General features: G+C 38.2%; 1 protein-coding gene across 1 annotated transcript in view; it reads right to left on the minus strand.

Moving 5' to 3' along the window:
• The window catches only part of DNAH2 (dynein axonemal heavy chain 2), a 511,463-nt gene that overhangs the window by 338,184 nt on the left and 157,197 nt on the right, over positions 1-16,082 (minus strand). The window contains 3 exon segments of the mRNA XM_033923769.1: positions 962-1,123; positions 1,920-2,083; positions 13,319-13,493. Of these exon segments, the coding sequence (XP_033779660.1) occupies positions 962-1,123; positions 1,920-2,083; positions 13,319-13,493 (501 nt within the window).

A 16,082-nucleotide genomic window follows, 5' to 3' on the forward strand; every position in this document is an offset into this window, starting at 1 on the left:
GGCACTGGCACCAATGCACAGGACATGCCGGTGCCGATGTCCAGGCCCAGATAACGGTAAGAAGCGGCAGGGGGTGCCCAATAGCAGTGGGGGGGTGCCTGATCGCGAGGGGGGGGAGGGGGGTGCCGGATCACGGGGAAGGAGGGTGCCAGATAGCAGGGGGGGCCTTTGGGGGGAGCATTGCCGGTTCTCGTGGGGGGGGGATAGAGCAGCACCGCTGGCCTCGGGGGGTGGGAACGTATCAAAGCAAGTTTCCATTATTTTCTATGGGGAAACTCGCTTTGATAAACGAGCATTTTGGATTACGAGCATGCTCCTGGAATGGATTATGCTCGTAATTCAAGGTACCACTATATAAAAAATTTGAAGAGATTTGGGGGCCATTGACAAAATATTGCAATGAATAAATTCCATTTTCCATTACAAGTACAATTGTAAATGTGGGGATGGGTAGGGGTTTTAAATGTTATTAATTGTATAGATCAACAAAAAAGAATATTTATATGACATATTTGACTGAAGTAGTTAAGAGAAGGATGGGAGGGAAGGGAGTAAACTTTATTTATTAATGTTATAAAAGAAAGAAAGTCAAGTGATGTATTTAATTTCAAATGTTTAATTATTTTTACACTTATTGTAAGATGGAAAAATGAATAAAGAATTTAAACAGAATATAGACCTTAGTGCAAAACAGTAAGGGGTGCATACAAATGGGTGGAATTTGGGCAGGTCACTATAAGTTATGTGCACTTCATTGCACATGTAGGGGTGCCAACATACCCCAGCCTTACTTGCTGTTAATTTGGCTTGCTTAAGTTTTCATGCACCAATATGGCTTTGTGCTAGTAGTCTATAATGACTTAGGTGTGCACTGAAATCATTACAGAATTGCACCAATGTATTTTATGATATTATGAAAGTCCTTGGGTTTCTGTGGACATGACTATAGTGAAAGTCCTACCTTGACCTCACGGCCCAGTCTAGTAAGCCTCTTGAAAAGTGTCAAGGCAGAATTCTCCATGACGTCTGTCTGCAGAGTGAGAAAGCAGCCACACTTCCATTCTTCCCAGTTGTGCTCCCACTCCCTGGTGATCTCCCACACCTGCTGGAGGATATCAAGGTCCTGCAAGCAAAAGGATAAAGGGGTTGGACATATGAGAGTTCATATTCAAAGGTAACCCTAATTCTCATTAGATGCAATACTTGACCTTGTATTATATTTTTCAATAACCTCCAGGCTTAAATTTCTGATCCTCAGGCTCTGTATGACCAAAGAAAAAATGATCCACCTGGCTCTCTGCCAACTTCCTACTCCCTTTTTTGAACTAGAAGTTACTTCTCTTGCTTTGGCTATCTTTGGAATGTAATCATATCCCTGATAACCACCCCCCACCCCCAAAGAAAGGATCTTCTTCAGCTCAGGATTGTTTATTGGAAGCTTCTATATCGCTACTAATGACTGGGGAGTCAATTCTGAGTGGTTTGCATGAGCTTCAGTAAAGGTATTACAATATATGAGCTCCAGTAATGGCGTTACAATGAATGAGCTTCAGTAATGGTGCTATAATACGTGAACTAAATATATATGTATCTTATCTATTTATACAATCTATATACATATACCATAATTATTGTATCTGTATACTCATCTTTCTTTGTATTATTTATGAGTTTACCCTTTTGTGCTCATTGTGTATGTGTGTGTGTGTGTGTGTGGGGGGGGGGGGGGGGGGTAGCCTGCTGTTTCCTCGAGGTTGCTATTCCCCCTAAATGTGTCTTTATTTGCTAAAGTGTTCTGTGAAGAGTATTGTCTTTATTCCTTTTCTTGAACGTTTTGGTGTCCTTTTCTAGTTTTAATTCAGATCTTATATTTGATGTAAGCCAAAATGACAAGAAGCAAATCATTGCCCTTGCTTTACCTTTTCAATTGAAGCCAGTTCTTTGGAATAGGGCTGCTCGATTTTGAAGATACCCAAACCAGAACGAATGACGTTCTCCTCTTCTTTCATAAGAGCTAGTGTTGCGCGTAAGGCAGCTATCTGCTCCAGGGCAGCATCACAGCCCACTAAGCTGCTGAAGGGGCCTAAAAAGAAAGTAGCACACAGCTTCAATAAAGATAGCATATAACCTTTACAGAAATTGCTCATGAGGATAAACAGGAAAACATGCAATTTTTTTTTTTTTTTAATTCTTTATTCATTTTCATTTCAATCAACAAGTATACAATGTTATATAATATAACATACAAAATCACTTGTACATTCTTAACCATAAATCTTAAATATTGTAAAATACCCCTCCCCCATCCCAACCCTCCTTTCATCAACAAAAATTCATTCACATATGTACTATACCTCTTCTTATTATAAAATTTAAAGCGCTTAAAGGTATCTAATCATTTGAATATACAATCAATGGCCCCCATATCTTTTTAAACCTATCATAATTCCCATTCTGTAAAGCAAGAACTCTCTCCATCTTATAGATATAACATACTGAATTCTACCAAAAGGTATAATTGAGTCTTGTATAATCTTTCCAATTCCTAGTTTTTTTTTAAATTTCTTTATTCAGTTTTGCATATTACAACAAGTGTATCAGAAAAATTCATATAATCTTATAAATACACACTCTGTTCTCTTTCGTTAAGCCTTCTGTGTTCTTTTGTTTTCTTTGTTCTTTCCCACCGTCCCTCCCTATCACTCTTTCAATAACCCTCCATTTTAACTCCTCTATCTTGTGGCCTCACTCTAGCCAGTGCTCGACTAGGGGGGCCTGAATAACCCTGTTGGCAATTCTTGATTTATGCTCAGTGAGCCTGACCTTTATCATTCTACTTGTCCTGCCTACGTACAACAACCCGCATGGGCACACTATTATATAGACCACATCAGTCGAGTTGCAGTCGGTGTCCATGTTTGATTTCAAGGTAATATGCCTCCCAGGGACTTTCCAGGAGCCTCCCTCTACAGTGGAGGTGCACCATTGGCACCTGCCACACTTCTTATATTGCCTTCCAACTATCTTGTTGTATCGTGCATATTTTTGAAAATTACACCTCTGACCTAACGTGGTGCCTCTGGAGTATGCTACCCTGGGGAAGTCCTGTAAGGGTTCGTGAATTTGAACTATATACCAGTGGTGCTGCATAATCTTAACCACCATAGTTGCCACCTTGAAAACGGGAGAATACAAGTGAGGAGATCTGTCTCCTCTGCCCCGTGCTCTTTTTCTTGTAATAGTAACTCTCGTTGGGCGAATCTCGCTTGTTTATATGCCAACACAGAAGGCTTAACGAAAGATAGGAGAGACATATTTTTATGCTGGACACAGTGGCACCCAGGGGGTTAAACAATGAATTGGAGTGGGCTTCAATGATTGGTTGAGGGTTGGGCCAATAGGAAGCTAGGGGAGGGAACACTTCTATGGTAAAGGATGGAGGTATTTAAACACTGAGGTTATACACCGCCGCCATCTTTTCTCCTTTAAAAGTTTACATTTGGAGTCTGATGACAGCAGCCACCTCGGTAAGAACTTCATGCTATATGGTAGAACAAATATTAGGAAACTACTTGTAGGTAGGGAGCAGCAATACTAACTATGGCTGACTGCTCTTTTTCCTTCTTAACATGCAGGAAGACCCTTGATAAAGCGTAACGGCGCCAAACATGTTGGGTCAGGCTCCCAGATGTTGGCCAATGCAGAGATAAGTGCACATTATATATGATAAAATAGCTGAAGAAAAATAGAAAATGAATATTTAAATATATATAAAAAACTAGAGATATTAGTATTGGACTATTGGTAAATGCATAAGAGCCAATGATGAAAGTCACCATGTAATTTCTTCCCGCGGTTCAGAATCCTAACAGCAGTGGAGTGGTGGGACTGAGGCTTTTGCATTTAATCAACTATTGTAAAAACCGCTTAGATAACCTTGATAGGCGGTATATAAAATCCTAATAAACTTGTAAACTTGTATGGAAAAAATTTTGGTATCTAGTCCCATTTCTTACCATTAAATCATTGCAGTATATGGACGGATATTTTTTTTTTTTTTGTTCAAATCATTTTATTGGTTTTAAGAATAACATACAAAAATATAGAACAATGATACCAAAGAACATCTCACTGTGTACATATATTACCTTTGCAAGCTATAGGGTGTATAGAAAAAAGAATGATTAACATAAAATTGTACAGAGACATTTGATTGAATAAACAATTGAAGAACATATAACCAAGCTAAAGGGAATGAATTAATTAGAGGATTCACAATATCTGATAAGAGGTGACCAAATGAGGTCAAATATGCGAGTGCGATTGCTCTTTTCAGCTAAAACTTTTTCATATTTCCCTGTCAAGCATACACAATTCCACCATGCATGAAAGTCAACTTTTGATAAATCTTTCCAGTTATAGAGAACAGTTTGTATGGCCAATGCCATGAGAATAGTGAATAGTCTGGCAGAGTGATTCTCCAATGGGTATTGTAATCCCTGAGACATACAAATTATTATGGAAAGAGATAATGGTTCATTTATCTCCAGAATAGCAGACATAGTGGACCAGACCTTGGACCAGTAACCTGTGAGAAAAGTGCAAGAGTATAGGAGGTGCGATAAGGTGCCAGCTTGAGATTGGCAAGTCCAGCAGTTAGGTGACTTGGATGAATCAATTTTATGAGATATAAGGGGCGTCCATGTGGCTTTATGAAGTAGAAAGAATATCGATTGGAGTAAGGACGCTGACCTAATAGATTTGTAAAATTGAAGCCACACCTTAAGCCAATCTATTGCATCCGAAGGTAGATTCAATTCTTGGGTCCATTTAATCTCGTTATGGTATAAATTGCTTCAAAAAATTTCCACATCTGACAACCCAAGTCCCACTGAGACTAAATGGACGGATATTAAGATTGGAATAACACAACTAACATAGCCATTATTCAAGTGCTTTAAGTGGAAAGTAAATATGGCGAGTGAACGGACAGAATTTGAGGGATACACAGAGGAGCATCTTAGAAAAATAATACTAAGACCTGCTCTCCTTGATGATGAGATGGCCCCCCCGATGCAATCCACTTGGCTTGACCTGGAAAACATAATGAAGAGGGTGGTACGAGCGGAGCTGCACAATAGCATGCTGGTGCAATATCTTAAAAAGGCAATGATCCCCAGAGGATTGCACATCCTAAAAGAGCCTAAAATGGTTTCTTCGGATAAGACATTTGGTGAGAAATGGATGGCAATCCTTAACAGATGCTCCAGGGACCTTATGATTCTCTTGGTTGAAACGACTGAAGTCACTGAGAAAGAACTTTGTACGAGGGCAGGGGAGTTGGAGATTGAACTACAACAGCATCAAGAAAAGGATGAGTTTGAGAAAAAACTTCAGGATCTAAAAGCTTCAATGAAAACAATTTAGGGAGGAGATTAGACAAACTAAGATAAAAAAATGGAAAAGAGACGAAAGGGACTACCAGATGGACCGGGTTTACTCCTGGCACCAACGGAAGAACATCCCCACTACCACACGTAAGACTGTGGCGTTTGGTAGCACGTCTGGAGAATCAGATGTCACTAGTGAAGGGTCCACGGAGGGTACAACTGAAAGGTCGGGGGATTCAAGAAACCAAATACCGAGAGGAAGGGGACGCACCCCTCAACAAAGAGGAAGAGGTCAGATACAACCAATGCCCCGGACCCGGACGACGACCAACTGACAGTGATAAATCTATCTTCCACTCTATTGACTGTTTCTTAATCCACCATCTTAGGTCGGGGGTTGGGGTTTATTATGACCCATCCACCTGACTTCTTCAAACTCCACGAAGCGCTTCATGCGTTCATAAGGAAAATGCAGTTGAAAGTCTTTTTCCACCAGGGGGAGGACACAGGGGATATCCGGTTAGAAGACGCTGATCAGGAAGAGCAGGTTACAGTGAAGTCAGTGGATATTTGTAAGATCAAATCAAGATGGACCCCCCCGGCCCTATGAACCCCATGATTTATGCATTTAGAGAATTGGTGGGGAGAGATTTGAAGGAGCTTCAGCAAACATGGGAGCATAGGGGTCCCTTTAACACCACTAGACAGCAGCACTGTAGATTTCAAGAACTCCTTGAAAATGACAATATTGTTATAATTAAGTCTAAATCTTACAAGCCATCATCTTCATATCAGAGGCATTTTACACTAAAGTCTACTCCTATTTCCAGGACACAGCAAAAAAAAAAAAAAAAGCATCAGCAGCGTCCTCAAAAGACTCAGACCTCTGATACTCCCAAGTAAAATCAGCCTTTTTGACAGACTACTAGAGAGCATAATTTCTATCAAGGTAACTCTGCCTCTCCCTCTCTTCATTGAAGGTCGTCTTCAACATTACCATCATTGTTGGCAACTAATCACCTCCAATTTCTGGGTTCTCAATTTCATTCGATAAGGTTATTCTCTTCATTTCCTCAACATTCCTCAAGATCATCCTCCAAGAGAGTTTCCTTCCAACTAGAGAATGACACGGTGACAAAATTCATCATCGTTCCCGTCCCCACGGATAACCGCGGGAAATAATCCCATGTCATTTTCTAGTGTCTATTTCAACCTCAGTCCTTCTACCCCAGCATTCTTCAAAGCAAAGCTTGCGGGTCAGTGGTTGTGGCCATTCATACTCTGGTTTCCCGCGGTTATCCGCGGGGACGGGGACGGTGATAAATTTTGTCACCGTGTCATTCTCTACCCTTCAGTCTTCTCTGCTTCTTCTCAATGCCAGCAGAACATGGGGTTTTCCTCCGGATATTTCCTCATCCATTTTTTTTTATTTTTATTAAGTTTAATACTTTTACAATGTCATTAAGATATCAAGGAAAAAAAGGGTTTCCATACAAATTTTCATTTCAAGAAATAATACAAAAAACAATCCTTTACAAGCCCACTAAAAGGGGAGACATATTGCTTATTTCAAATAAGTTTTAAGGAAAACAAAGAAATGGTTGAGTTCCAATGAACTCAAATCATTCCCAACTAAATTTAGGACATTTGACATTCCTACCCTAATTCCTCATCAATAAATAAAAGAAAAAGAAAAGAGATCTCACTTCTGTTCATGAGCTACCAAAAATTGTTGCAATTGAATGGGATCCCAAAAGACAAATTCAGTATCTTGTATCTTAACCAAACATTTACAAGGAAACTTCAAGAAAAATGATGCCTCAAGTGCCACTTCTCTAGTTCTCAATTTCAGAAATTCTTTTCTTCTAAACTGAGTAGCTCTTGAGACATCTGGAAATATACTAACCAAATCCCCACAGAACTTGGTCAGTCTATTTTTAAAGTAGAGTTTCATTAACAACATTTTATCTGTCTCACTCATGCATGTTTTTTTTTTGTTTGTTTGTTTTAATTTTTATTTATAGATTTTTGCATTCTTACAACAATTGAATTGTACATATTATATTCAATTATTACATGACAATTGTAATTACAAATAATTCATCTTATCATATATAATAAATCCCTCCCCTTTTTTCATGTCTTATTTCCATATAGTATACATTCCCCCCCCCACACTCCAATATAACCATTACCAAAGTGCTATGAAATCTGATCATTAGAATAGCTAGTCAATGGTTCCCAAATTTTCCTAAAATTATGAAGATTTCCTTGTTGTAACGCTAATACTTTTTCCATTTTATATATATGACAGACCGAATTCCACCAAAATGTATAATTTAATTTGGTATAATCCTTCCAATTCTGAGTAATTTTTTGCATGGCGACCCCTGTCAATATTAATAATAGTTTATTATTATTTGCAGAAATCGGACTTTGAGTTCTCATTGCCGTGCCAAATAATATAGTATCATATGAGAGTCCTACATGATTTTCTAATAATTTATTAATTTGGGGCCAAATTAATTTCCAGAAGGCATTTACACATGCATGTTAGAATCAATGTGGACCGAGTCTGAATAACATCTTGAAAATCTTCTAAAAACTCTGTCAAATTAACATCATCTGTTACCAGATGGTCCACATCTTGTACAGTTTCCTTTTTCTTCTGGGGAATATGATAACAATTATTTCTTGGAAAACTATCCACTTTGGGTTCTTATGTACATTCTCTAAATGATCAATACCTTGTTACTTCCTCAGTCCGTTCAATTCATTATGAACTTACTTGACTCAGAGATTTCTCTTGAATTGCACCTGCTTTATGGAATTCCCTCACAAGTTCAATTCATTTGAAACCTGTCTACTTTAAATTCAGGTCTCTTCTAAAAGCATATCTCTTTAGACCTGCCTTTTCTGTTGAGCTTGATGGATCCAGTGCTGTTATGGTATACTTGGGTTTCAGTCTATGTATGCTTATGTATGTCTGCAACTATTTTATGTTTCTTTTTTTTCCTCCTTTCCTCTTTTCTATCACTTATTGTTGTTCTTGTATTTTTATGTATTGATATTATGTTATTAACAGCTCTGTTATTGTTTAAGGAAGAGCGATACATCAAATAAACTCAAAGCATAAACCATACCCTATCCCAGATTTCAGAAATTTCTAGAACAGCTTTTGTGAGTGTTCCCGTGCTCTAGCAGTGTTCTGTCTCTTCAATTTTGTTCTATGAGCGTTTGTAAAACAGGGGGGGTGGGGGGTGGGAAATTTACTATTGATGGAGAAGGAATCAGCTGATGGAATTTAAATATATAAATTAAATGGAAACAGATGCTGCTGCCATCTTGTCCCGTAAAGAATGGAGTGGTAGGGCTGAGGCTTCCTATAAAATCAAGGAGTATTGAGGATATAAGAGGAATTTATCCAGCCCCGACTATATTTGATTATCATGTCAAACCCATGGCATTATTGAAGATTAACATAACATAACTTTATTCTTCTATACCGCCATTATCAAACAATTTTTAGGCAGTTTACACAAAAGAATCAGCGAAATACAATACAAATAATTAAAATACAACAAGTTTCTTAAATATGTTCAATGTAAAATTTTGTTAACAGTAATATCCACATTTAGGAAATGAATTTATCAAACAATGCTGACTTAATTACTTTTCAAAATGCACCATAAGACAGCATAACTCCACCAATACAATTACCCCACCAGGACTGCTGCTTACTTGCTTGAAATGCAAGAGTCCTATCCAAAAAAGTCTTGCATCTGCAGCCAGTAATTTTTGGATAAGCAAATAGATTAGAATTCCTAGTTATCCTCGTTGGGCTGTATAACACAAAATGAGATAAAAGGTAAGTTGGGGCAAATCCCCAAACCAGCTTAAAACAGATGCAAGAGAATCTGAATAATACTCATGCCTCCAATGTAACAGTTGGTAGTAAGGACTAATATGATCATTTTTTCTTCAACCTAAATATCAATCGGACAGCTGTATTCTGTACTATTCTCAGGATTTTCTTTGGAGCGCCAAATAAACAATATTGCAGTAATCCAGTATGGATAAGACTAGTGTCTGCACTAAGTTTAAAGGATAGATGATCAAAATATTTTTTAATGGTCTTTAGTTTCCATAGTGCAAAAAAGCACTTCTTTACCACTAAGTTCGTATGTTCTGCCATGGTTAGATGCGAGTCTAGTGTGACTCCCAATATTTTTATAGATTTTGAAATCGGATAATCATGACCATTTAAACAAAGAGATGGTCTGGTTATTTTGTGTTTTGGGCTGGCCAGAAAAAATTTACTCTGTTCTGTATTGAGTTTCAATTTAAAATTGATTGTCCATTGCTCTATCTTGGTCATGATATGAGAGATTTGTTTTTAAATATCATTAGTTAAATCATTTAAAAGAATTAAAATAGAAATCTTGTCAGCAAATATATAAAAGTTTAGATTTAAATTTTGCAGTAAATGTCCTAAAGACGAAACATAGATATTAAATAGCGTAGGTGATAATGGGGAACCATGAGGTACCCCGGATGGATTACTCCAAGAATGAGAGTAATTACCATCACAAACCACTCAGGATGACCTTTTCGTCAAGAAACCCTGAAACCAATTCCAAACTTTTCCTGAAAGTCCCACATTATCAAAAAGATGTGAAGAGAATGGAGTCGATCCAGAGAATGGCCACTAGGATGATCTCAGGACTTAAAGACATCACATATGACTGCACCTATATTCTCTCGAGGAGCGCAGAGAAAGAGGGGACATGATAGAAACATTCAAATACATTACGGGTCGCATTGAAGTGGAGGAAGAATTATTTTTTCTTACGGGCCCCATGGCAACAATAGGGCATTCGCTAAAACTTAAGGGGGGAAGATTTCATGGTGACACCAGGAAATACTTCTTCACCGAACGGGTGATTGGTCGATGGAATAAACTTCCACGCCTTGTGGTCGAGGCTAGTAGCGTGCTCGACTTCAAAAGTCGATGGGACAAACAGGTGGGGGTGCTACACAGTTATGCATAAAGGATGGGTACACCAGGGAAGGAGGGTTCTCGAGTGGGCAGACTTGTTGGGCCGCCGGCCCTCTTCTGCCGTCTTATTCTATGTTTCTATGGATGTCGGTAGTGTGTATTTATAAAGGTAGGATAAAAGAGAATTATAAAATAAATTAAGAGTACTTTGGGGAAAGTTTGTGAATTCATAAGATGTTACAGAGTTGTGTGAGCAATGGAATCCTTTGCATTTATCGTGGTGGGGAAGAGTTCAAACTGTTAAAATGATGATTCTGCCTGTGGTTTGTTACCAATTGGGCATGATACCAGTGTTTTTTCAGGGGTCTTTCTATAAAAAGTTAAATAGTATTCTGGTTAAATTTATTTGGCTGGGTAAAATTGCAAGAATTGCTCTAGTATATAGGGGATGTTCTTAAAAAAGCAATGGGCGAAACATGAACACGAGACCCCTTCAATGAGAGTGCATGAGAACAGACTAACTTAGCTATGTGCAATTTAAAATGATTTAAATATTTTAACTTTATTTTTTTTTTTGATTTATAATTTTTATTCGTTTTCAAATTTTACATAAAGTGTACAAAATATTAAAATACAATTGATGAATACACAATATCACTTTTATATCTAATACATCATATTTTAAATATATTTTTATCCCCTCTCCCTCCCCCCACCCTTCTAATACTTTCCAATCATACATTACATATTGTATATATATATATATATATATAAAATATCAAAATGAAAAGAGACATAACAAGAACCGATGAAGAACAGATGCATAAAGCTTAGGGCAATGAAAAAGTTGAGCCCAGAATGGTGTTGCTGAGATTCTGTGAAGAAAGGTTAAATTGATGTTTTATACTTGCAGTAACTGTATTGCTATATTGTTAATTGAATTCCTGCAAGTAAAATAATTGCCTGGTAAGAACATTGAATATAAATTTATGCCTGCTGTTCATCTGCCTAGATTTATGGGTCTAATTTATAAGCCTATTGCTGACAGTCACTGCTAAGTTCTAGCTTTCTCTGCAGAGCAGCAGGGAAAATGTAGACATAAGTGAGATAGTGGAGATGAAACCAACATGCACTCAAAAAACTTTATTAATCAGACCATCATGGGCCATGTTTCAGTCAAAAAGCCTGCCTCAGGGTCCAATAAAATCTGAGGAATATTAGTGTGGCGGAAAAAAAACAACCCCAAACTATATATAACAATGTTATACTACTCAGTGAACTGAGTCCTGTATCACAACTTCAACCACAGAACTGCATGATTCAACTGTTTCTGCACCGTTTTTGGTCATTTTGCCACACTAACATCCTTCAGATTTTGTTGGACCCCCAAGACAGGCCTTTTGGCTGAAACACGGCCCATGTCAGGTCTATGAGCGCATCTTGGTTTCGTCTCCACTGTCTGTGCTATATTGGTTATCTTATGGACAGTCAGTTCTTCCTGTTGGTTTTTTATTGGCACACTTAAATGTTTTATTAAAACTTGTTCTTACGGCAGGTCCAAACGGTTTATAGATATAAAACATTTAAAAAGAAAAGAACTCCATTAAAAATAGGACAGACCTATATAAAATTCAAAACAAAGATATATACCCATTCATACATGACAATACTATCTCTACTCACTATAGAAATAAAAAAGCTCCTTATCTCAACTTAATCTCCACAGGATTCTGACTGATAGATCCAGTGTCAGACTGAAAAGATCCACTGTGCCAGAACTGTCCTCCCAGCTCAAGCAGGCTTTCATGTACCCATGTGGATCCTTCCTCCCCTTGGTCTAATTTTATCTATGCTTCCCAACATACCCAACTCCTCTCCTAAAAAGAAGACAGAAGAAAAAACTGAAAGAAGAGACATGAGGCAAAAAAAGAAAAAGAAACCATAGAATAACCTTGGCACCATTTTAATCCTATATTGCTACCTCCTACACAAAGCTCATCTCTCATGGCTGCGATAGCTCCTTCTTTGGCCCTGTTGGGAGATATGTAGACAAGACACCGTATCCCCAGCTTCTCTTCTTTCCAACTGAATGAGGAAGCTTCCATTCCAGCAGTGGCAATGTCTTCAGCAACCCAAACATTCAGCAGTTCCAAAGGTGCTCTCTACAACACATCCATGGTTGAACAGCAATCACTGCGTTCTCACTCACAGGACCTTCAAGATTCCATTCAGCATGACAGTTCAACTCCTACAGGCTCAACAGACTAAATCTGATCGCTGAGAAAAATGTCCTACACTAAAAAAAAAAATAATCAAAGGAGAAGTCCAACACAGTATGACTCACTATGAGACCCCAATGATCTTGTAAATGCTCTACCCATTCCTCACCATCAGGGTGATGAAGGAACGCCTCCCCTGGACTAGACATCACTTGATACACCAAATTCTACAGGATTTTCAGCTCGGCATCTGGCAAACTCCACTCTCCACACAGCCCATGTCCTGATGCCTAGAGGGCGAATACAAAGTTGATATAGCCCAGGAGCATGACCACACCCAATTTCAGCATCATTCTGTGGTTTCTGAAGCAGCAATCAAAAAATTGAAAACATCTAGGTCAGAGGTCACAGGCCTGTTAGGAAAGGATTCAAGAACCCTGGACATAATAGGCAGGAAAGTGTATCAGGCTGCCATTTTGCCATTAAATATTGTAGCACATCAAATTACCGATTCTCCACGATCACCATTTCTTGCTGCAGCAGCTCAAAAATGTGTTACTCACCTTCTGTTTCGAATTCAACAAGTCCTCTCAATGTCATGTTGCCCTACAGCAATCTACATACCATCTCATCTGAACAGTATATGCCTACAAATACTTTTTCTCGTACCACAGCAGTAGTCATCAGTATCTGTTGGCTCTTCCCCGTACCTTTGGTGATAAACTGTTGTAGAATATTTTGAGCTTTTTTCTTAAATTCCTCAGAGGACTGAATCAGGCCTGTCTTGAACTTCTCCTTATACTTCTTTAGCATGACTTCACTATCGATGATGCTTTGTTGAAAGCTGATCCAGACACTGTTCAGTGATTCTAGCATGTGCTGCACCTGCTCAGAGAAAACAATGTGGGGAGAGTGAAAGCATGACAGAAGAAAAAGAACAGCACCCCACACATACACAAACACCTAAAATCAGAGAAGTGAGATGAGTAGGAAAACCAGGCTTTTCATGTAATCTTCATTCACAGTAAACATAGAAGGATTCAAAATGGACTCTCAACATGGCCGTGTTTTGGCTGGTAAGCCTTCACCAGGAGTCAAATAAACTTTCTATTCTATATACAGCATAAAAAACAAACTGTGTTGCTTTGGCTGCCATTTACTTGTTTCACTGCATTATCATGTACATTGTACAGTATGTTTACCATCTGTTTTTCATGCTCATAATACCTGAGCTGTAATAGTGCCTGGCAGGGGTAGTGGAACTTATTTTTGTTTAGGTGGGGCCCATGCTCTGTCCCAATTTGCACCTAACCATGACCCCACCCCCAGCTCCGTACCAACTCCCCTTCTCCTCAGCCCTAACCTAACCCCAGCATCTCTCCTTCCCATTCTTACCATCCCATAGTCTCACCCCACCCCCACCACCATGGCATCCAGCACTGCTCTCCTTCCTTGCTTCTCAACCACCTTCCATGTTCAGCATCTCTTCCTTCCTTCTTCATGGTGTCCAGTCTCTCTCCTTCTGCACATGCTCAAGACCTGCTGGCTCCTGCCATCTTCAAATTTCCTGTTTTGGAGGTGGCAGAAGCTGACAGGCCTTAAGCATGTGCAGAAGCCCAAGGACCGATGCTGGCTGGTCACAATGCAATGTTGCTACCTCAGGAGAGGGAAATAAACAAGGAAACCTCTTGTTGGAGGGGGGGGTGGTGGCAGGGAATGAGGGAGACAATGGTTCCCTCTAAGGACTGAGTTGATGTGAGCAAAACTTTTCTGTTAAATTATCCTGTGAACACTTAATACTTAATAGTTTAATATACTTGATATACCACCCTTCAAACCATTCTTACAGAGACATATACAGATGCGCGCGTACACACACAAACACTAACAAGAAGGTTAGAAATAATTCTACATATATGGAAAACTGTACAATATGTCAATAATTTAACACCTATTCCAATTCAAAAATCTACAAACCAAACTATATGGCTGAACACCAAGATTCAAATTGGCGAGTTTCAGATTGTCTGGAAGTATTGGATAAAAGCAGGTATACGCACGTTAGTTGATGTTATATCTAATGGTAAACTGCTTGATTTTTTACAGTTGCAACATAAATTCGGCCTTGATAAAAAACAAAGTTATAGGTGGTTGTAACTGAAGCAGGTTATTCAGGCGGTGTTCCCTGAATGGAAAACTCTTAATAATTTAGTTTAGAATTCTTATGCTTTCAGGCAGACTTCCTGGGTCACCAGGCCGCACAGTGGTATAAATTATTATCTGGCTATTTGAATAAAAAACCAAAAACTGGACTTAGAGATATTTGGAGCATTGAGATTAAGCATCAAATTACTGCGTCTCAATGGCCACGAATTTGGTCTTGGAGGATGAAATGTACAATGTCTGGATCTATGAAACAAACGTGGTTTTTCCTGTTGCATAGAGCATTCTGGACCCCTGTTCATTTACAAAAATTAGATTGCTCTAAGTCTAATAGATGTTGGCATTGTCATCTCATTGTGGGGACTTTAGATCATCTATTGTTTTATTGTCCATTTATTATGGCTTTTTGGAAGTTGATTTGGGGCCAAATAAATTGTTTGTTAGAGAATCATGTGGCATTATCGTATGATACAGTTTTATTTGGCATGTCTATGAGAGCCAAGAGCCAAATATCTTCCAATAATAATAATAAACTTTTAATGATTCTGACAGGAGTTGCCATTCAACAAATAACATATAATTGGAAAGATTGTAAAAGATTAAATTATTGTTTTTGGTGGAGATCAGTGTGTCACATATATAAAATGGAAAGAACATTAGCAGTTCAAAAAGGATATTTTAATAAATTTAAGGATGTGTGGGGGCCATTAATAAATTATTGTAATGAACAGATATCATTTTCCCCTGATTAACATAAATGAAAAAATGGGGAGGGAGGGTGGGTGGGTTTTTGGATTTCGTTATTTGTTATGAAGGGATGGAAGAATTTATTATATTATATATATTATTTAATATTATTATGGTGGGAGGGGAGGGGTTAAACTTTATTTATTGAAAATGTTTGTGGAATTTCAAGTGATGTATTAGTCAAATTGTTATTACTTTCTGTGCACTTGATATAAAATGAATAAAGAATTAAAAAAAAAAAAAAAGAGAAAGAATTCTACATGCTTTCCCTACTTGTGTGCCTGTAGTTTAATCTTAGCTATTTTGAATTTTACTCAGCTATTAGATGCAGCTTAGAAGTTAAATAATACCTTTTGGTGGAACACAGTATGTCATATTTATAAAATGGAAAGGGTGCTTGCCATGCAACAGGGAAGTTATAATAAGTTCAAAAAGATTTGGGGGCCATTGATTATGTATTCTAATGATCAGACATCTTAAACACCTAGATATTAGATAAGAAATAGGGGGGATGGGTAGGGATAGATAAATTGATAATATATTACTGCTAATAAATGGGGATGG

Source organism: Geotrypetes seraphini, chromosome 16 (assembly GCF_902459505.1).
Source record: "Geotrypetes seraphini chromosome 16, aGeoSer1.1, whole genome shotgun sequence".
NCBI classification, from domain to species: Eukaryota; Metazoa; Chordata; class Amphibia; order Gymnophiona; family Dermophiidae; genus Geotrypetes; species Geotrypetes seraphini.